The sequence below is a fragment of the Nelumbo lutea genome, chromosome 4 (genome assembly GCF_056320005.1).
Source record: "Nelumbo lutea isolate HS-2025 chromosome 4, American lotus-T2T, whole genome shotgun sequence".
Classification (NCBI taxonomy): Eukaryota; Viridiplantae; Streptophyta; class Magnoliopsida; order Proteales; family Nelumbonaceae; genus Nelumbo; species Nelumbo lutea.
The window spans coordinates 36,251,552-36,275,303 of NC_142687.1; the positions used below are offsets into that span (position 1 = coordinate 36,251,552).

Sequence of the window (23,752 nt, forward strand, 5' to 3'; positions counted from 1 at the left end):
ACTTGATGGCACGTCAAAGAGATCACTTGTTACAACGTGGCACCTCGTGACAACTAGGCGACACCCAGGCAACAACTTACCAAGTTGGTGTCCCACTCGGGCATGGGCCTGAGACGCAGCCTACGCGCTGCCTGGCGCGTGGCTTGCACGCGGCCTGGTGCACTGCCTGGCGCGCGGCCTGTACTTGGCCTACGCGACCTGGCCAACCTAGATCAGCCTGGCACATGATCCGACCTAGCCGACCTGGATCAGCCCGGCACATGATCTGACCTAGCCAACCTGGATCGGCCTGGCACACGACCCGACCTGGCCGACCTGGCAACCCATTAGATGTGCCCACTGATAAACTCGGCATGCATACCCCATGATTTGTGGAGGCCGGCCCACGTTCTAGAAGTTGGTCAACGTGCATGGCGGTTACCTCCAAGGAGCTCGATAGCTCACCAAAGAGCTCACTAAGGAGCTCGGTAGCTCACCAAGGAGCTCGCCAAGGAGCTCGGTAGATCACCAAGGAGATCGCCAAGGAGCTTGGTAGCTTACCAAGGAGCTCAGTAGCTCACTAAAGAGCTCGCCAAGGAGCTAGGCAGCTCTCCAAGGAGCTTGCCACAAGCAGCTCGAAATAGCTCCCACGGACAGCTCGCCACTTGTAGGGTAGCTCGGTACAGAAGAGCAGTTTGGCGTATCGCAGGAAGATCTCCTGCTTGACAACCGTACCTGACAAATCTATAGACCTGCGTCCACGTCTCTCGCCAGGTGGCGCCTTGCCTGGTAGAACCGTACTTTGCAACAGCTGCCTACACCCGACGCCTCAGCTCTGACAGTGACGACTGTGGTAGATAGACAGAGGCGGTTATGCCTGACTTGACAGAGGCAGTCATGCCTGATTTGACAGGACACCGCTATATAAGGACTCCAACCCCCAAAGGCAAGGGGGGTGAATGAAAAAATGGAGGTAACCCCTGCTCTCTAGCTCTTTCATTTCTCTAATATCATCTTCAAGCTCTCTGCAGTCAGAGTGCTAACTTAGGCATCGGAGAATCCCCACCGGGTAAATACCCCTGGGCCACCTGGTTCAATTCTCACAGGTTACTCAAGCTCCCACCGCCTACAAAGAGGAGGAAAGATGGAGTTCTCGCAAGTTCCTTAGCTCTCGCCACCTACATAGAGGAGGAAAAGATAGAGTTCTCACAAGTCCCTCAACTCCCGCCGCCTACAAAGGAGAGGAGATCACCTCACGCAGAGAGCAATCGGGTTGCGCTACACCAGGGAGCTCCACCATCCTCTGACTTACAGGCTACCTAGAAGCAGGTCAAATGACGAGCCCACCGAGGTAGCCATCAAGGAGCTTGGCATAGCTCTCCCCTAGATAGTTCACCACCAGGGAACTCCACCATCCTCTCTTGGGAACAGGTCAAATGACAAGGTACTTAGCCAAAAAAATAAGAAAATTGGTACGTGACCAAAAACGATTACATCAAATATCATTAAGAAGCCAAAGGGTAGGGATATAATAAATTCAAAACACAAGAGGGAAAATTTTCCACGCAAGGACCTCTTACAAATCACGACCAACTAGCCAACTGGTGGGCCTGAGAATTTAAAGGCCTAGGATGTGCACGCACACACACAAAAGAAATAAAATCAGAAAGCTCAGTTTTAATATGAAAAATCAAACACCCAATCTTGAGTAACTAATCAAAGGCTTGCAATAACAATCATACTCCACAGAGGCGGCAACGCTGTGTGAATGAATTTGATCCCTTCCAAAACTGAAAAAGAACATGGTTAATGGATTCATCTTCCAAGCCACACAGGGCATAAACCATCTTGACTAATCCTCTTCTTACACAAAACCTTCTGAATAGACAAACCTTAGGTAAAGCTCTCCACACAAAGCCCTTGATTTTTGGGCAAGCTTGGAGCTTCCATACCATGCGCCAAATGATATCATCACCCTCATTCAAAGCCGGAGCCCATTCCTCAAAGAGTAACTCCTGCTGAGAAATCAAATGGTAAGCAGATCCAATTGAGAAATTTTCAGACTTTTCATATCTCCAGAACAGCCTATCATTACCACCATGACTAGGAACATATATAGCTTCAATCTGTTGGGCTATCTGAGGTGAGACCATTGACCTAACTAGAACGCTCTTCCACACGAGCAAGCAAGGTTTAGCTGTGTTCATCCACTTGTGGATTCAATGATAAGGTTTCATGTCAATAATAAAATACATGGGGCCCGTACTTTTCATAGTAGGGTTCATAAATTTATTATTGGCATAGAACCTCATTATTGGTTTCACAGCCCACTGAGCATTCAACTAATCCAAATTCCTTCCATATGTGTTATTTGGGTCATGGTTGAATTGGCCCCAGGTGTCATGTGTCACCTTTGCGGATGTCTTATCACTTGGGCCACATTGGTACCATGTCATCGGATAAGCGCGACTAAGATAAGAGAGCGTCGTACAGATAAGGAGAACAACTCCATTGAGGATTAGGTCTTATCTCAAAAACCTTGGTGGACAACCTCATCACGATAACCCTGGAAGCCTCGTCCAAATCGGACACAGATCTTCGGCTACAAATAGGTAATCTCCACTCAAGGTAAGGAACTTTTGACTCTCTAGCACTCATATTGCTATTTTGCTCGGACCAGTACTGCTCTCAATTGCTTGGCCCAACCACCAACCATTCTCGACTAACTTGAACATCAGAGTACCTACCTGGAGAATAACTCTTCAGGCCTCTAACTACTTTCTTGGTTTTAGATCTTGAAGCATGGCTTCGTCCTTCCACCTTGACCTCATCCACTTGGCAAAATTATCCAAGTATGACCTCTATTCAAGACACATCGGATCGAACAGCATCATGTGTTTTTCCTGATCAATCAAATCTCCAACTAAAGATATTTCACAGCCCGTGGGAGCAAGTACGGAATCATATGCTCCTCACAGTCCGGAAGACGAGGGTCTGATCATAAATTTACACTTAGACCATCTCCAATTTGCTAATAATATCTAGGCCATACAAGATGATTTTCCATATCTCCAAGAGCTCTGATTTGGCTCTCACACTTAATTTCAGCACAGAGAGTTTGCCTTAATCTTAACGTTTGCCTTTCCAAAACTTCAATAAATAAAATTATTAAATGATATGTAGCTAACAAGGACCAAGGTTCAAAGTAATGCAATTGATGCATATTGTTTGATACATGCCTGTTTCAGGGTCATCCATGCTTTGAATACTTGGAAGTAGTTCTAAATTTCTAATTAATATGCTAAAATAAAAATCTATATTTCACGGTTTATAAACCGTAAGACCAAAAACGTGACATAAAAAAGAAAAGAATATCCTACTTAAGTACCTCGATAATTTTGAATAGCAAGTGTTGGATACTTTCAACCTTGAACAGGATTAATTTTTGGAGGAATTAATATTTGGTGATTGAACTTCCAAACTATAAAAATATACTTGCATGACACTTTACACTTCTTTTGATTAATAAGCCCGCATTTTGATATTTTGATTTAGAGTCAATCAAAATAGAATTTTAGTAAAAAGTTTGATGTCATGTGTAATCAGATTTTAACTGCAATTATATATGGACGCGTTCTTCTAACATGGATACACTTTGTTTCCTTTTTATTTATTTATTTATTTTTTTAAGTTCAGTAATTTGAGAACGTATGTATCAAGGGGTTCTAAAATACTTTGAACTTTGAACCATCTAGCAATTAACATGGAACAAGTGAAGGGTGGTTCTTTAGTATTTGTAAAAAAGGGAAAATCTATGATGCCGAATAAATCTGGTATGGAAAGAATTTTGAATAATCAAAGAATTTTGATAAAGGTTTGAGGATCAAGCAGGTATTCTCCACTTTAGCAGTACGGATTATGATGGTTCAATTTTTGTGGAAAGATAAAAAAATGGATTCGACTATAATATGAGAAAAACTTAGCCCATTCAAAAATAACTTACATTATCATAAAAGAGGTGATTAATCATCTCGTATTGATGACAATTATTTGGGTGATTTGATAGGCTTGGATCTCCTATCCACACCCACCTATAGCATATTACGGGCCTGTTCATTTACTCTAAATTCTGACATTTAAAAATGTAATAATTACATTAAGAGTTATATTGGTTTTGGTGAATTTTTATTTCCTTTGAATTCTGAATGCAGAGAATATTGTTCTGAATTCTGAAAAATATCAAATATCTATTTTGACCCCATATATGAAAGATTTTGTATTTTTTTTTTTTGTATCATTAGAAAATAAAAAATTGTATAATTGCACTTTAAGAGATAAGAGATAAGAGGAAATGAATAACCAATTTTTTCTTAAAATTAAAAGATTCCTCTTAAGAGATAAGAGTTAAGAGGAAACAAACAGGCCCCACAGTTGTACGTTGGGAACATATTTCGTGTTTCCTTGTTAGCGTTCATGGGGAGATGTTTCCAATCTATAGTTGTAGTGTCCTGGGGTAGGAGATTTGGATTCTAATTTGATTAGTCAAAGTTATTCCAATAATTTGTCTTTTCGGTATCATAAATTTTCAATCATACAAAATTAGCATAAATATACAAAAATTAAGTATAAAACAAGAATTGTAGAGGTGTAAAACGAGTCGTGCTGGGCTGGCACGCCTCCATCTCCTAGGATATTTTGGGGGGTCAGCCCAACATGGGCCCATGTCAGGCTAGTCCATGGGTTAAGCCTTGGGCCAGGCTGGGTTGTGCATCGGGCCAAAGTTATTTACTTTAAAAAATTAAAAAAAAAACTTAAAATTTTATTTTTTATATGAATTTTGATGTATACAATTGCTTATATATACAATAATTAAATAAAATAGTATAATAAAATTGAAAAAATATTTATTTTATTAATATATTATATACTATATTATTATATAATTATAATTTATATAATATATAATTATATATATGGGTCGTATTGGGTCATGCCAACCCACGGGCCACGGGCGGCATGACACGACATTGTAAGCCGTACCAACTGGCCCGCTGACTTGAAACCCCAAGCCCGACACGATTCACTGGTCCATACAATTGTATCGAGCCAGGCCACGGGCGGCATGACTCGATTTACACCTCTAAAAAGATGTATTCTAAAAATAGAAGAAATAGGTATAACTAAATCCAAAATCTAATTTTTATATAGGACTTTTTGCAAAATAAATGATAGGTAAATTTTGCAAATTCAATTATGTTTAGAAAGATATGACCAAAAAGGGATTATAGCTGATAAATGCAACTTTTGGGCTCTAATATCAATAAAAATAATGAAAAAGTACGAATAGGCCCAACGAAGATTTCTAAATTCTACTACAAACCTATAAACATCCAAAATGTCAAAAAACCCCACTCTATACACCATTGCCGGCCCATGAATTGGCATAATTCCAAGTTGGAACCTACCCCAACTATACTTTGGGCCAAAAAATTTTGACCCTGGGCTGAACCATCATTCTCCCTAAAAATAATCCTTTTAATATAAATTTTAAAATAGGTTAATCCTTTTAAAAATATATCAAAAAAGGGAAAAAACATTGTTCGTCTTCTTCCTCCTCCAAACCATTGAATAAACCTCTACTTTTTTTGTTCACCCTTGTAAAAAGAAATACTGAATATCCATAATCCAAATGGGCTTTGCAAACAAAACCTTATTCTGAGGATGCACCAATCGATCTTTATTTTAATTCCTCTAGGCATAAACCAGCAAACAAAACCCAGATGGGCTTTGCAACTCACTCTCATCCATGCTACTTGCCCACTCCATCACCAATGAGCTGCACCCAGATGAAGCTGACGACATTGATGACGATGATGATCTCCTTGCCATCTTCGGAAAGCCTCTGTTTATTCTCTTCCACTCGAAAGTAATCATCCCAATCCCGCCACTGGTTGGTGTAGTAGAGGCATGTCATCAGATTGGCATTGTTGGAGGTGGGCGGGGGCGGCAACAATGACAATGGTGCTAGTGGATGGTGGTTATTGAGGTTTGTGGGGCTAGGACAGAAGTAAGATGGGAAAAAGATTTATTAAGATTTATTTGGTGGTTTGGAGGAAGAAAATGATGAACAATATTTTTACCCCTATTTGACATATCTTGAGAAAAATTAGTATATTTAAAAATGATTATTTTTATTGATATTAGGGTCCAAAATTTTTTTTTATCCGCTATAATCTCAAAAAAGGGCTCATTTGGTATGCCTTTCTGCTGTTTATAAGTGGGGAACACCGACTTTTAGTGTATTACTGTTTGGCGCACCAAAGATTTAGCTACTAAAAGATAGAACCCGAGAAGACATTTTGGTCGTGCAAAAGCTAATTTCGTTTTACCGTCAGAGCTAGCAAGCTACCAAAACATATTCCCAAAAACATGCGCCAAAAAGAGAACTAGACATTGTCGAGAGTACGTTAGTACTCACCTTTACGTTTCCTGATCAAAACCCCTTCAGCCCTTCCCTTACTCCTTCTCTTTCTTTGTGTTTGGTAAACAGCTATTGTGTCTATAACAAGAGGAAGAAGTCTGTAAACCGTGATGATGAGATAGATGCATTCAATGGTGGCACCAAAACTGCTTGACCTAACTGTGCAACTTTGGAAAGCTCAAAGTTGCTGCTCTCTTCTACAGTCATTTTTGCAGAAGACTCCCAATAACATATCAAATCGATTGAAGAAAAACTCGGATACAGGTTATCAAGGTAGATCTTTCCAAAGCAAAGACATTTAGAAAGGAGATTTGATCGTCTTGTTCAGGGGATTATTGTCAAAATATTGGCACCTGATATTATTGTCAACAGATTTTGCACTGGGTTGGTCGCCAATCATCCATGGATCAATCGATAATGGAGTAAAGAATGATTCTTCAAATGTTCAAAGACCTTGGCTTTACAAATAAGTGGGGTTATCGGAAGAGTTTCTTTGATTACTGTCTCCCATTCACTTCTTTCAAGAAACAACAAAAGTGATGGCAGCAATGGAGGTAGAAGAAGAAGAAGAAAGTGAGGGTAGAACAAAGAGGAAAGGAGGTGGGGACCGGTGATTTTGCTACTCTGTTTCGGTTTGAGGATAGAAGACGTGGTTGAGTTCTGTTTTGTTTTGATTTTCGGTGGGGTTTGGACCTGGCCAAAGTGGAAAAAAGATGGGAAGGAGGACGAGGAGAGAGAGAGAAAGTTTGCTCCATGGCCTTTGTTGTGGCATTAAAGGAAGGAAACAATGAACAGTACCTTTGGGTTGACGTGCAAAATTTATGAAAGGATAATTTGGTCCCTAAAAAGAAATTTTTTGTTATTACAATATATTTGCAAACGTATCTGATTTTACTAATTAAACTATTTTTTTTGTAAAAAACCCTTTTTATATATGACATATGTAATCAAAACACAAAACAAAGTTAAAGAATAAAACAAAATAAAAAGTGAAACAGAAATCTCACAAAAAAATAAATTCATGTTATACTTATCCTTGCAATGTAAATGCAAATCAACGTAAAATTTAAATACAGACCAATGTAAAAGTCCACTCCCGGTCTGTATTTCATACGTTTGTTTCGTGGTCGAGTTTTACATCGATTATCACACTCCAACGATTCACTAATTTAAACCCATCGGCATTGAACTCCATCAATGAAGTTTACACCGAAAGCAAAAGCAGCCTAAGGGGCTGAAAACTGAAATTTACACGGTTTTCTCCAGCAACAAATAATTAACTTCCAGTTATAAGAACTAGTAAACAGCCTCCAGTTCCAAATTCCAAATGTCCAACCATGAAAACAGCTTCAGTTTCACTGACAAATTTCCAATCATGAAAACAACTTCAGTTTCATTGAACACGTATCAATAGCTTGAATGAAAACAACTTCAGTTTCATTGAACACGTATCAATAGCTTGAAGGTATTTACTAGAGGATAAACAAATCAATTCTTGGCCCTGATAACATTATTTTCCTTAATCCTAGCTCGGTTATCCAGCTTAACAAAGCGCTTGAGTTCATCGTATGGAAGAGTTTCTATGTTTTTCCTTCTAAGTTCACTCAATGCAGGCTTCTTGTCGAGCAGGTGCCACAGCCAATCTGGGTACTCAGAGTCTGGCAGGATCTTGGGATCTGCTCCATCCTTAAGGATATTAGCACCGACCACAGTAGTGGATTTCACTTCTTTGCTCAGTATAGATGCCTTTGGAGCGTCGCCAGCACCACCTTTTGAACCTTTCTTTGCCTTACCACCAGCTGCTGAAAATGTTCTGCAGTTAACGACCCTAAACGCTTCCTTACTGATGATGAAGCTTCTAAATGATTTCATTAAGCTCATTGCCATTTCTTTATCCCTGAAGTATACAGAATATAGTTTATATGCTTTCAATATGCTAGGGAAAAAGAACAAATATTTACATATATGCAATTAAACATCATAAAATTGGAATGAATAAAAGATTAGATATTGCATTTCATAACCTTGTCCTATTGTTTCTTTATCTTAATAATAAGATAATATCTGGGCATGCATGATCCAGAAGGCACAATTCTAGGAGCTTGCACCTCATCAGTCTTTTATTGATCCTTTGATTATCATGTCATTTTATGGGCTCATATATGTACAGATAAGCTTGTTTAAGTTTATATGCATATCTAACTACATAACCATTTAGAAAGCCAGATAACATAGATCACTCAGTTTTGTCTGCAATTATACAAGTTTATCCAATGGATGTGCCATGATGGTTTTAAAGAGAAACAATTGAGTACTTGGAGAAGTACCCCAAGTATAAGAGCACTGGGATCATAAAATTAAGCCACTTGCTCAGTTGTATCACTCCATGGCTTGGACAAAGCCCAACTCAATGCATGGGAGAACCTATAAAATTGAAAACACCTGTTTCACCTAATGTGCACGTGTGTTGTGAAATATGCACGATGCATCTTCCATGGGTGGATTATGAGAGATTTTCTGTTAGACACAAAAAAAGAGGACGCTTAGATTTAGATAAACTTGTATTTGGGAACCTTTCTCTCTTAGGGAAGTGTCTTCAAAGATTTCCCTTGGAGAGAAGGAAGTTGTGGCACAAATATGAAGAGTTTTCATGGCTTGTTGGATAATGGTTGCGATGCAAGTTTACATTATAGAGCTTCTTTCCCTTTACCTTGGAAAGGTAATACACCGTTCTCCCTTCATTCATTCAGTTTATTCGCATTGATATGTTCTTGAGTCATTATCATCATCCATAACTTATCCCAACTATATGGGGTTGGCTACATGAATCCTGATTCACTACCAATCCATTCTATTTATAGCCATATCCACTGTGAAATTATTTGTGCTTAAAATCATTTCTTACTACTTCTACTCATGTTGATTGATATGTTGTTGATTGGTAGAGCCAAATTTTAGAAGGGGTTGAGAAGGCAGCAACTTGCGCCTTCAGGGAGAACTCCGGATTGTATCCACCTGTCAGTTTACTTTATTTTCATCCTAATAAAATTTTTATGATTCATCAAAAATAAAAAGAGCCAAATTTTAGAAATATAACTTTTTTTCTGAAAGTGCTTCCTTATTGACCAAGGTCTAGTGTGTACTTTAGGGTTGAGAAGGGGTTCAAAGGGACTTCAAGACTCCAATGGTGTGTCTCTCATTGAGCCCTCCAAGGGTGTGTTCTCAGAAACTTCCTAATTAGGCATCAAAATTTGATCCATTGTTTCATCTGGTATTTTTTTTCTTGTGTTTTCTTCTTTAAATCCTCATCTTTATCTCCTTCACCTCCTTCAGTTTGCTCTGTTAACGCTATTTGGAATGGTCTGGTTCTCCCCAAAGGTTAGGACTTCCTGCTCAAAGGTCATGCACAAAAAAAAATAAATAAATAAATAAAAAAAAGAACATCATCATTTGTAAGCTGATAAAAAAAACAGATCATCATTTCTGAGAATCTATAGAAGAGAAGGCCTAATTGGTATTTGTCTTTTTTGTTAAATAACTTACTGGCATTTGTCTCCCAGCATGTGCTTTCTTTTTAGAGCAAGCTGTTAAACTATTGATCACCTGCTAATCTCATGCTTTGTTGTTCTAATATCTGGGAGTTTTTCTCTTCTTTATTTGGCTGAAAGCTGGTTGCTCTTGGGCATAGCTTGTTCAGCACCACTTTCTTTTCTCCACACACAAGAGGGAAAATTTTATAGCAATACACTTGGGTTGCCATTCTGTGGTGTATGTGGGAAGAAAGGAAATGCTAGAATTTAAGGAGAGGATGCAATCACAAGATCATTGAATATTATTGTGCATTGGGTGAGGTCCATGGATGTTTTCTCTTCATTTTCTACCAAGGATATAATTAGAAATTGGCATGTTGTTGCATCATATATGTCAACCTGGTTTTCTATTGCCCCAACCCTCTTCAAGAGTGAAATTCTTCATATGGGAAGCAGTCTGCAGGAAAATAAAACATTTGTGGTGTTGACGAAGAAGTGGACTTTGCTGCACATACTTCTACCTCCATGCTTTTCTTCTCTGCCAAAGGAGTAGGGTCCTATCAATCATTTTTCAAATGTTCCATCATCCAAGAGAGTGGACTCCACTCTTAAGTGTGTTGGAATTGACAAAATAAAGGAATCTGGATCTACTAGAAAAAGATTGTAACATGGGCTAGTAACATCTAATCAGAAGAAATGTATCAGTTGCTACAAATTTGTTGACAGTATTGCTGGCGCTTTTATTTCTGATTGGGTTTTACAAGCCCATGTTACACTTCTTGTTTCTAGCAGATCCAGAAGGAGACTTCAGGGGTTAGGCTTGGTAACAGTACGGATTGCTTTCAATTCTGCAAGCTTCTACAACTGTGGTTCGTATATGGCATTATGATGGTCCATAACAATAAGAAGATTTTCAATTAAGATTTGATGTTGGTTGATTGAGCAACCTGGATCATTTAGGATGGATAATGGAGTACAGAGAATGAAATACAGTGTGGGTGTACAATGAAGTCATTGGAGAGGTGGACTCAGTAAATTCTAGGTGATGGTGCTCCTTTTTGGCCATCAGATGGGCCAAGGGATTTGGAAGAAATCCGTGGAGATTGTCCTTTATTAATCATGCCAAATGAGTCACCTATGTTTAAGCTCCTAGTGCAACCAAATGCCACTCGGATAAAAGCAATTTGTGAGACATTTGGATCCATAAAATCTGAGAATTGGACAATTTTGTTCCTGAAAATGTTGATTTTAGAAGATTCTTATGTCCTTGTGAATATTTTCAGCTAATTTATTTCTAGCTAGCCACTGATACTAATAGAAGACTCAGATTTATTCAATTTATATTTTAAATAGATTAAGATACAACAAGAGAAAACCAGCATTTGCCCATTTTTTTATTGTAATTTTCTACTACATTTTGCTGCCCTGGTCACAGAACCACAGGAGGGAGAGAGACAGAACAGCATGAAGTTTTATGCTTATCATCACCACAAACTGCAGAACCAGCATCTTGGGCAATACCAGAATCCACAGGGGTAGACTGGGGAAAGGCTGAACGCCAGGCCATTCACGGCAAAGACAGTGTTGTCTTTCCAGAATCTGTTTATAAACAGAGGCAACATGCCTTCCACATCCAGCCCATAAGCTCTTTCCACATGATGAACACTTCACTGCAAAACACATTTCTTCATCTGGATTCTTCTCTTCTTGCTAAGAGATCACCTGATGTAAACAATCCACATCTTATATTTCGATCTTCTCTCTTTTTTTTTGGCAACTGAGACACAAGAGAGGCCTTCTCTGGATATCCTATTTATAGGCATGGGTATGACAGGAAGAGGACATGATGATGAGATGATATCACCATATGTTTGGTAATTTGTCTCACTATACTAAGTTCCTACCTTCACTTATATATAAAATAAATGGCATTTGACAACAGTACAGATGATTACCAAAAAGACAACAGTCCAGTTGGTAGCCACATACCCCGTCCTCATGATTGTCATCTATCTCTTATAATAGCTACTTGCTGCTTCTATGCCAATTGCCAAGTCAGACAGCTGAGTAGGTGACAAAATTTTACCACCACATAATATGACACATGGCAAAACAATGACCTTTTTCTATGGGAGTTTTGGGGTTCAAATTTGAAAAATTATCTAAAGATTGAGGAGATCACTGTCAGTCATGTTGGATGTAATACAATTAAGCTTTAGGGGGTTGAATGCAATACTCTGGCCACATAGAGCAGAGCAATGAAGTAAATTACGAAAAAACAATTTAGATCTTCAGTTTCTTAACATCCTCCAAGAACTAACAGGGCTCTTGACATGATGTAAAAAATACCCCTTTATAAAAATAAAAAATAAACAGAAACCAAAATTACTATTAGCTCTAAAATGACTGCTTCACTAAATCCTAACTCCTAAACTATTTGCAACAGCAGAATATTGTGGTTAGAGAAGACTAATTAATGCCAAACCAATTGAGGGTTATTCTTGTCCTGCCACATCAGCCAAAAGAGAGGTTAGGTCCTCTGAAAAAAGTAAGGGGAGGATTCAGTATTTATAAGAAACATCTAGGGGAGGTTTAAGTATTTCTCCCTTCAAATTATTATAAAATACCCATGAGCATTGTCGTATTGAATTAAGATGCATTTGATAACACTATATGTCATTAAAAACAAACAATTTTAGACAAAAAATGGAATCAGACACCAATTTGAAAACCAAGACAGATGATGTTATTTCTCCAATTCTTGGCAGAAACTTGAAAACCAAGACAGATGGAGGTTGAAAAAGGATCTAAAAGACATTCTAAGAAAAGAGGAGGTTACTTGGAGGCAAAAATCTAGATGTCAATGGCCCAGGGAAGGGGATGGCAATACTAGTTTTTTCCTTATGTTGGTGAATGGGGGAAAGAGGAAAAACTCAGTGCTGAAATTGGAATGGAATGGGCAAGTATTGGCAAGAGATGAAGACATAGCTCAAGCCTTTGTAAACCATTTCAAAACACTCAATGAGGGCCCGAGTTCAAGAGAAGATTTAGAGGGCCTGGAATGGAGAGATGGAAATAAAGAGTTGATACAATCCTTGGAAAAGAAATTTGAGGTTTGGGAAGTGAAAAATGCAGTCTTCTAGATGGAGAGATCTAAAGCCCTAGGACCTTATGGTTTAATGATGCCGTTCTATCAAAATTGTTGGGAGATTATCGGGGGTGGCTTGATGGAGGTTTTTGATGAATTCTATGAGAGGGGCAAATTTAACTTGGGTGCAAATGCAACTTTCATTGCTTTGATACTAAAAAAAGTGCACGCAATCCAGCTGAAGGACTTTAGGCCCATAAGTCTGATAGGAAGCATGTACAAAATCATTTCCAAAGTTTTGGCCCTAAGAATTAAAAATGTACTTCTCTCAATGATCTTTCCAAATCAAGTGGCCTTTGTTTTTGGGAGACAAATAATGGATCAAATTCTCATTGCCAATGAATGTGTAGATTTTAAAATAAGGGAGAAGAAAAAAAAGATTAATTTGTAAGTTTGATTTAGAAAAGGCTTATGACCACCCCTTTTGGGTTTTTGGGTGTTTTTGAGAGATTAAAAGGGTCTGATTGGGTATTTGGGGCAAATTGGAGGTTTGGGCAGCAGACTGAGCAAAAATCGGGTGCTGAAAATGACCACCCCTAGGTCCCCTACTTATAATATGTACTTTACATAATATATTATATTATGTGATGTATAAAATAAAACTATATGCATGTTATATGATATTTAATGTAAAATATTATCTATATGTAAATATTTTATATATAGAAAACATAAGGCCCATAATCAGGCCTGGCTTGGGCTCGACCCAACCAATGATCACCCCATGGTTGAGCACAAGTGTTCTAGTGCCTGTTTGGGAAGGCTTTCGGCATGCAGCTTGTGGGGTTCCAAGTTGGGACTCACACGAGAACTCCAGAAGCTGTATTTGGTAAAAATACAGAAAGCCAACATTGACTTTTTGAACACCCAAACCACTGCTCAAATATGAAGCTATTCTGAGTAGCTTCTCTGGAACATCGGTGCTCAACCACCAATAGCTCAATTAACACAACACACCCCAAATGTAGATGCCCTCCCAAATGGGCTCCTAGTGAAGCTACTCAGAGTAGATTCATATTTGAGCAGTGGTTTGGATGTTCGGAAAGCCTATGTTGGCTTTCCAGATTTTTACCAAACATAGCTTATGGTGTTTTCTTCCTACAACATGGATCATTGAAATGGAATCAAACCAAAACCTAATTTCTTTTAACAGTAACTCCACCAATCAGGTTATTAAATTTAATTCCCCAAAAAAAACAAATCAGAAAAAGATACTCCACTGTTTTATTTGAAATGGTCAAGAACAAAAATGGAATGTGAAGAAAGGTTATTAGGGCCTAACTGTTAGATAATGGATGAAGTTGCTAAACTGAATAACTTATTGTTTTTTCTTTTAATGGACAAACTAATACAATACTCAGGGGCATAGTAATCTACAACTTCATTTCAGCCATTGAGAAGCCCACAAACTCCTTAAAAACTTATTCACTAAAAAGCAGACCGATAAGTTTTTCAGTCCAGCAATTTCGGGTCCTATCAAACCTTAGTTAATATCTTGTGGCATAAAATAATACTTGCTTGATGCTAACTACAATTTGTCAGCCAACTAGTCTGTCATTTTGGGTTTTGGATTGGCTAATTATAACTTGATTTAGTTTTGAGATAAGATTATATTATTAACCAGTCTATGAAAAAATATAAGTAAATCAAGTAACACTTCTTTTTCTTTTTCTTTTGCTTTTTGACCGAGAAAGATCATTTTGTAGAAATTTCCTTAGGGAAGACAAAAAAGATTACTTCTAAAATGCAATATCCAGAATGGACATAGTTGATGCCTCCATAACAGCTCAAAAGAGAGAAAAGAGAGATATATCTTTTACAACTATAGAATTAATCATAATTATCAAATTAACAAAAACACTTGTAGAACAAACAAAATCGATGCCATTATACTAGACTTGCACCTCTCTAGCACTATTTATTTTATAGACCAAAGGAGGACCAAATGGAGAGATCAAGAAGAATATTCCACCAAGATGGCTTTTTATTTCTCTTCTAACCTCTTTGGTCTCTTCCTATGGTAATGCTTTCTTCTTCTTATTTTCTTTTTTAAGTTTTGTGTTTCAATCATGGACCATGAGATCCAGTTTTATTGTATAATGTTTACGCGTGTAATCACAAGTAATAAGAATTTCCTGTTTCACTTCAATTCCAAACCAATATGCACCAACCACCTAAAATTACAGTGTGACTACATTCTAACAATATGAAACTTCATTGGTATTCAACCCATCCTCTACGTACTTAACCCAAGAAAGGACACTAGAAGAATCACCGGTTAAATATTGGTAGAATCAATGTCCTTCTTTACTACTCAAATATGTTAGAGTTAGACAGTATAAACCGATTATCTGCCTTTTATGCCCAAAGAAAATTATAAATTAACTAATTACAAACATCAAAGTAAAACTTCTTCTATTCAACTATGAACTCTAGAACGTTTGGGTCAAAAAGTTCCTAGTCACTGAGTGAGGAGAAAATAGGTTCAAGCACTAATAACCCTACCACCAAAACCTAGTAACCTATCTCAATAAGTTTGAAAAACCTACCACCGATACCAAAGTTCAGATTTGGTTTAAAAATCGAAGAGAAAAAGAAAGGAGAGACCGAAGAAACAATAATACAAACTACAAAACTCAAAACAATGTTAAATCATACCTTGATTGCTGCTAATGTTATTATTTGCAGGGATGAGACCGCACTTGAAAATGGTGCCCTGGTGGCCTGGTCAACTGTAGCAGAAAAACAAGGAGAGGAAGGAAAAAAAAAAGAGTGAGAGAGAAGAACAAGAAGAAGAAGGAAGGGAAGAGAGAGAGAGAGACCGGTGGTGACTTACCTGGCCAGAATTTCAGCTCAGTTCGATTGTTCAGAGTTCAGCCGCCGAAGGAGGGAGAGAAGAGAGATGGAGGGAGGGTTCGAAGCTTGGAATTAAGTATAGAGAAGGGTTTGAGAGGGGGAAGGTTGTGTCCTTTTCCTAATTCCCGGGGATGGATCGGGAGTGGCGATCCCCTGAAATGGGCGATTTGTGATTATCATTCCATCTCACAGAACGCGCCTCACAGCCACATTTCCATCCTGCATTGGAAACATTTCATCGTTATCATTCATAACTAGCGGAACCCATGCCATATACTCCTTGTAAAACTGATAAAATTAGGGTGTGGGATTGGATTAGAAACATAGCTGATATTATTTCTGGGGCATGGAGTGCTATGGGGGATTTAATGCTCTCAAAGGAAAGAGAATAAAGCTGGTGGTGTGGGAGGTAAGGCCCTCTCAAACCATGAATTTTAATCAACTGATTAATTGTTGTAACTTTATTGAATTAGATATGAAAGGTAGCCAATACACTTGGAAGAATAGTAATACTAAGGAAATGATTGATTGGGTCCTAATTAATGTTGAATGGAGATGTGAATTTAATGAATGTAGGCTAACGAATTTGCCTTTTTTGGCTTCTGACCTTTGATACTTCATACTATATCTCAGGCTTCGTTTGGGCCTAGACCTTTTAGATTTGAAGACATGTGGTGCCTGGATCCTATCTTTGATAATGTGACCAAAAGGGCTTGGGATATCAACATTAATGGTTCTAGGGCTATATAGTTTTGTAAAAAGAGAAATAACCTTGTAAAAATCATTTTGGAAATATAATAAAAAGAAAAGAAGAGTAATTGTTAAAAATTGAGATGATCCAAGACAATTTAGAAAGTGATCCAAATAACAAAAGTCTCATCAATCAAGAGAAAGCTCTTTAGAAACTTTTCAAGAACACTCTAGCTAAAGAAGAAATTTATTGGGCTCAAAATTTTAGAGTTGATTGGATTAAACTTGGGGATACAAATAATAAACTCTTTCACACCATTGCAACAATTAGGAGAAAAAAGAACAAAATTAGAAAAGTTAGAAATGAAGACGGATCATGGATTGAAGAAGTTGAGGGGATCAAGGAGAAGTTTTGTTGTAGTTTTGAAAATAGATTTAATTCTAAGGGTACTTCGGAAGTGGACAATTTCAATTCAAATATTGATTGTTGTGCCTCTCAATCTCTTAATAATAATCTCTATAAAGAGGTCACAAATGAAGAAATTCATAATACTCTGCTTTCGATGAAGGATATTAAGACCCCGAGTCCTGATGGACTTTGTTGGGGTCATGGCTAAGCTAGCCCTGAGAGACATGTGGCTGCCTAGTCATCGCCCGACCACATTGGCATAGCTCGGCCACATCGACATAGCTCGGCGATGTCGGCAAAGCCTGGCCATGTCAGCATAGCTCGGCCATGTCGACAAAGCCCGGCCGAGCTATGTTACTACCGTGGTCCCTTGCCTTATCCCTCTAACCATGTCATCTACACGCCACGTGGATAGGCCCGACTACGGATAAGGGAGGGAAGACAACTCCGCCGAGGAGTAGGACTCTACCCCAGCAACCTCGGCGGAGAGCTCTATCCCGATTATCCCGGAACCCTAATCTGACTAGGAGATGGACCCCTAGCTATGAAAAGGTACTCCATGCTCTAGGTAAGGGATCCCAACTTCTAGCACCCATATCGTTACTTTGCTTGGACCAGCACCCTCATTGCTCAACCCGACCATTCACTGCCCTCTCGCTGACTTGAGCGTTGAAGTACTTACCCGGGGATAACTCCTTGGGCCTTTGACTTCTTCTCTTGATCACATGTTACATAGCGCGATAGCGTCCTTGTAAGCTCGGCACTGCCCAGTCAGCAAGGATTATCTAGTTGCTCTCCTCAGTTCGTGCACTACCTCGGATTGAGCAGCATCAGATTGGCACCGTCTGTGGGAATGCACAAAAAGCCTTCCCGAAAAATCTTTTGATGTGCAGCCCCAAAACCAATCAAGATGCCTAAAAACAAGTTTGAACAATCAGTAGGCCATTCCCCATCTCGGGAGAACCGACAGCATAGCTCCTCGAATCAAGAAGCCCCACAACCCTCTGGCGCCGTGGACCCAGCGTAGTTCCGAGCTATGCAAAAGAAGGTCGACAAGATCTTTGAGTTCAGCACACGAAGGATGATCCTCAGACCAAGGACCCCAAAGTGCATCGGTCTGATGCGAGGGGAGCATAGTCTAAGCGAGAAAAGCAAGACACGACCCAATGGCCCGCCTTTACTGCCCGCTCCCGTGAGCAGGATCACTGCAGTCAGACATGCCAATCAGCTCGGATCCCCGCCAGAGAAAGGCTCGGCAAGAGGACGCCGCCCTTTGTGGTCTCCATTGCCAAGTCAAGCTCAGTAAAGGATCACTCTACTCGACCTAAGAAGGAGAAGGCCACAGACACTGCGGCCCTGGACAATAGAGATGTCGAGATCAAAGAGCTCCGACAACGTTTAGAAGAACTGTAATGCATTCAGACTCCCAAGAGCATGACACCCACCGTGGACCAGCCCGCGCGGGCTACCACGCATATCACCAAGGAGTTGCCCTTCGTCCAGGACATCATGGACAAGATACCCCCTGTTGGATGGCGAGCCCCCCAATTCGACAAATATGATGGGAACTCTGACCCCTTTGACCATGCTATGGCACTCAAAGCTCAGATGATGTTGTACGGTGTGTCAGAAGAACTGATGTGCAAAGCCCTTGTAGCCACCCTACAAGGCCTAGCTCTAGCATGATACTTCTCCCTGCCACCACGGTCCATAATGTCATGGGACTGGCTGGAGACCCAGTTTCTGGCACAATTCACGACTAGCTAGAAGCACTAGAAAACTTCGGCCAGCCTCATGCAAATCCGACAAAAGAAGGTAGAGTCTCTCAAAGATTACCCAGCGAGGTTCAATCAGGAAGCACTCCAAGTCAGAGACTTGAACCAATCGGTTGCAATTATGGCCATACAGCATGGGCTCTGCCCTTCGCCGTTCAACTTCTCCATCTCCAAAAATCCTCTTCAGATGCTAACTACACTAATGAGCCATGTGCAGAAGTATATCAACGCTGAGGAGGCTCAGGCGCAACTCAGAGATGAAGATGAGAAGCTTGACAAGAAGAGGAGAGATATCGACAAGCGGAAGTCTGAGAGGTCGGACAGAGATCACAAAAGACAAGATAGCCGACCAGACCATGGACCTCGGACCCCTCCACCGACCTACCAGAATTTCACGCTGCTCAATATTCTGTGGTTTGAAATTCTAATGCAAGTCTGTGACCGCAACTACGTCAAGTGGCCCGAGAAGATGAAGACGCAAAGTAACAAGAGGAATCGAGACAAATACTGCGAGTTCCACAAGGACCATGGCTATGAAACGGAGAACGGTTTTGACCTGCGCAACCATATTGAAGATCTGATCAGGCATGGCTACCTCAGCGACTTCATTGATAGAAGTGAGAAGCCAGCCAAAGAAGAGCAGAGAATGGATGAAGATCAACAACTGCCGCCTCGAGCCCCCCCAGCTGGCGTTATACGTGTCATATTAGGGGGAGCTGCCACCAGAGGGGAGAGAAGCTCGGGTCAAAAGAGATATGCTTGGTTGTGCGAGATCGACGATTGGGGTCACAGGAAGAAGCGCAACACATCTATCACCTTCACCAACGATGACCTCTGAGAGGTCTAGACACTGCACGATGACACCTTGGTCATCATGTTCGAGGTGGCTAACTTCGAGCTGCGGCAGATCCTAGTCGACACAAGGATCTCTACCGACGTACTGTTCAAAGATGCATTCAAGAAGCTCGGCAATAACAGAGAGCGACTCAGAACGATCAACACTCCCTTGATGGGATTCTCGGGAGAGTACTTCCTGCCCACTAGGAGGGCTTCCCCTCCTAATCGGAGCTAGCGACGTCACTAGGATGACCATGGTAGCCTTCATCGTGGTGCGTTGCCCCTCCTCTTACAATGTGATCCTTGACAGGTCAACCCTAAACGCCTTGCAGGCCACAGTCTCAACATACCACCTCGCCATGAAATTTCCAACCAAGTACGACATAGGGGTGGCACATGGAGACTAGAGAACATTTCGACACTACTATCAGCTCTCCTGCCGAGGACCACGTCCAACCATTGAGACACTAATGGCGGAGGCTTATGACTTACGCAATGAAGTAAAGGCATAGTGTGATCAACACATGTAAGACCTCATTTGGGTCACCCTCTTTGAAGAAGATCCCGCAAGTTGGCTCCCTACTAGACAACCACCTCCGAGAAGAACTTGTGCAACTACTGAGGAACAACGTCAACGTATTTGCTTGGTTGGTAGAGGACATGCCTGGGATTGACCTTGAAGTTATCACACATCGGCTGAACGTCGACCGACGCTACCGACTTGTGAAGCAGAAAAATAGGAGCTTCACCACGGAGCAGTGGCAAGTGATCACCGACGAAGTACAGAAACTACTCAAGGCTGACTTTATTTGAGAAATTAAGTACCCCGACTGGTTGGCCAACATAGAAATGGTGAAGAAGACCAACGAGAATTGAAGGATCTGTATCGAATTCATCGACCTAAATAAGGCCTGTCCCAAAGATAGCTTCCCCCTAACGAGGATCAACCAACTTGCCGATGCAACGATGGGGCACGAGCTACTGAGCTTCATGGATGCCTTCTTAGGTTACAACCAAATCCGAATGCACCAGGATGACCAGGAGCGGACAACTTTTATCACCGACTGAGGTATGTACTACTACAAGGTAATGCCCTTCGGCCTTAAGAATGCCGGCACCAGTTATCAGCGACTAGTGAACGAGGTGTTCAAAGAACAGCTCGGTCGGAATGAAGAGGCGTATGTCGATGATATGCTCGTAAAGAGCAAGAAAGTTGATCATCACTTAGTCGACCTTCGCAAAGTCTTTGACACCCTTAGAAAATACAAGAAGAAGCTAAACCTAACCAAGTGCGCTTTCGGGGTTGGCTCTGGGAAGTTCCTAGGGTTCATGGTAACACAGAGAGGGATCGAAGCGAATTTGAAGAAGATAAAGGCCATCTTTGACATGTCATCTTCTCAGATCCATAAAGAAGTGCAACGACTCATTGGGAGAATAGCCGCCCTTAGCAAATTTATGTCCAAATCCACGGATCACTATCTCCCTTTCTTCAAAGCCCTTAAGCGGCCAAAAGATTTCCATTGGATAGAAGAACGTGAGCAGTCTTTCTAGAAGCTAAAGTAGTACCTAAGCTCACCGCCTCTCCTAACCAAGCCGAACCCAGGGGATGAGCTATTGCTCTACCTCCCAGCTAGAGACGAGGTTGTTAGCTCGGTAATAATTAAGTAAGAAGACCAAGTGCAGAGACCGATCTACTACACCAGCAAATTCCTCAGCGACGTAGAGACCCAATACTCCAACCTGGAGAAGTTAGCCTTAGTTGTCGTCACAACCACCAGAAAGCTTAAACCCTACTTTCAGGACCACAACATATGAGTACTTACTGACCCTCCCCTTAAGCAGATACTATAGAGGCCAGAAGTATCTGGCCGCCTAGTCAAGTGGAGCATAGAACTAAGTGAGTTCGACGTCAAGTACGCACCCCGATCGGCGATCAAAGCCCAGTCCCTGGTAGACTTCATTGTAGAATGTACATTTACCCCCGAGGAACTGGCCCCGTTGCCCCTAGTATGGACTCTGCACGTAAATGGCTCGTCGAAGCGGCGCCGGTCTCATCCTCCTTGCCCCAGATGACACGATGTTGGAATACGCCCTCAGGTTTGGGTTCACAGTGTCCAACAACAAGGCCGAGTATGAGGCCCCGATTGTGGGGCTCCACCTTGCCTTGGACCTTGGGGCCTAAAGAATCGAGGCCTTCAGCGACTCGCAGCTAGTGGTCAACCAAATCCATGGCCAGTTCGAAGCTCGAACCCCCTTCATGGTGAGTTATCTACAAAAGGTGCAGGAGCTCATTTAGCAGCTTGAACATTTCAATATTCAACAGATCCCTCGAGCCGAGAACACCCAAGTTGATGCCCTTTCGAAGCTAGCCAGCTCGCTACAAATCGACCTTGACACAACTGTACGACTGGATACACTAGCCCAGCCAAGCAACGCAACAATGACCCTTCTCATCCTCCCAGTATAGCACACCATCTTGGATGGACCCCATAACCGAGTATCTTCGAGAAGGCACTCTCCTAGAAGATCGAGCAGAAGCAAAGAAGCTCCAGCACAAAGCAGACTACGTCGCTGCCATACTCTCCCATACCCAAAGTGTCTCCCACACTCTCCCACACCTGAAGTGTCTCCCCCCTGTCAAAGCAGACTACGTCCTCAGGAAGATACATGAGGGCATTTGCAGAGATCACCCTGGTGCACGCACGTTGTCCCATAAGTCATTCCGATAGGGCTACTTCTGGCCAACGATGAAGCAGGATACCACCCAATTAGTCTAGAAGTGCGATAGCTGCCAGCAGCACTCCAATCTCCATCACCAGCATGCGGCCCCTTGTAGCCGGTCACCAGCCCTTGGTCGTTCGCCCAAGGGGGAATGGACATCCTCAGCCCCTTTCCCACCGTGGTTGCGTAAAAGAAATTCCTTCTTGTAGCAGTAGACTACTTCACCAAGTGGGTGGAAGACAAAGCCTTGACACGCATCACTGTCCATAATGCTCGAAACTTCTTCTAGCAAGGTATTATCTGCCACTTCGGAGCCCTCTGTGCCGACCTAATGATCGACCATCAGACTACTGCAATGCACCGACCCTAGAGTAACAAACAAACTGAGGTAACCAACCGAACCCTGCTACACGGCTTGAAAACGTGCCTGCACCAAGCCAAGGGAAGTTGGGTTGAGGAGCTGCCAAGCATACTCTAGGCATATAGGACAACCTCGCAGACTGCCACTGGAGAGACCCCTTTTAGCTTGAACTACAGGGCCAAAGCTGTAGTCCCTGTGGAGATAGATTCCCCAACTATCTGGACTAAGCTATTCAATGAGGGGCAGATTGGCGAAGATCTACGCACGGAGTTAGACCTGGTAGAAGAAGCCTAGGATTGAGCACATGTAAGAATGGCCACACAACAACAGAGGATGGCAAAGCACTACGACTTCAAGGTCAAAAGACGCAAGTTCAAGACAGGTGACTTCGTTCTATGCAGAGTCATAGTCCCCACACCTGGAGAAGGCAAGCTTGGACCGAATTGGGAAGGGTCGTACAGAATCACCAGGGTCCTCAGACTAGGCACTTATAGACTCGAAAACCTCGAAGGCCAATCAATACCGAGGAGCTGGAACTCAAAAAATCTTAGGATGTACTACCATTAGATCTACAAGCAATAAAAGTTTCCTTTTTTTCCGAGCTACATCTCCAACCACCACAGGCACATACACGCTCACCGCATAGACTACACATGCGCAGGACAAGCCGCACTACCGACCAAGTTGACTCTGCCGATCTTAGAACGGCTGAGCCCATAATGCCCAGCTCGACAGCGTATCACCGACTAAGCTACCTAACTCAGCTAACCACAGTTGAGCCTAAACGTGGATAAAGAACGCCCCTGCCCACCGAGGCTTAAGGGCGGTCGTGGAACTCCACACAACCGCCGACTTGATAGTTAGCCCTAGAAGGGCCCCAAAATCTCTTGAGACCAAAAATTGAGCATCCAATGGTTGAGAGCTCAGGAACTGAAAGACCTCGGACAACTACACCTCGATTAGCA

At 41.4% G+C, this 23,752-nt stretch overlaps 1 protein-coding gene across 3 annotated transcripts; it reads right to left on the reverse strand.

Moving 5' to 3' along the window:
* Positions 1-7,716: 7,716 nt before the first annotated feature.
* LOC148855207 (large ribosomal subunit protein mL54-like) lies at positions 7,717-16,430 on the reverse strand. 3 transcript variants are annotated; one of them, XM_088985421.1, is made up of 4 exons: positions 15,975-16,430; positions 15,797-15,870; positions 9,785-9,849; positions 7,717-8,357 (listed from the first exon to the last, which is right to left on the reverse strand). In XM_088985421.1, the coding sequence occupies exon 4, from the start codon at positions 8,345-8,347 to the stop codon at positions 7,949-7,951; it is 399 nt and encodes a 132-aa protein (XP_088841547.1). In that variant the 5' UTR covers positions 8,348-8,357; positions 9,785-9,849; positions 15,797-15,870; positions 15,975-16,430; the 3' UTR covers positions 7,717-7,948. The 3 variants fall into 3 exon arrangements, 2 of the variants coding, with proteins under 2 accessions (XP_088841547.1, XP_088841546.1); XM_088985420.1 differs by lacking the exon at positions 9,785-9,849; XR_016113108.1 differs by lacking the exons at positions 7,717-8,357; positions 9,785-9,849 and adding an exon at positions 11,300-11,712.
* Positions 16,431-23,752: the final 7,322 nt, after the last annotated feature.

Excerpts from the sequence above, each read along its gene's own strand:
- LOC148855207 (XM_088985420.1), bottom strand. The coding sequence starts at position 8,347 with ATGGCAATGAGCTTAATGAAATCATTTAGAAGCTTCATCATCAGTAAG.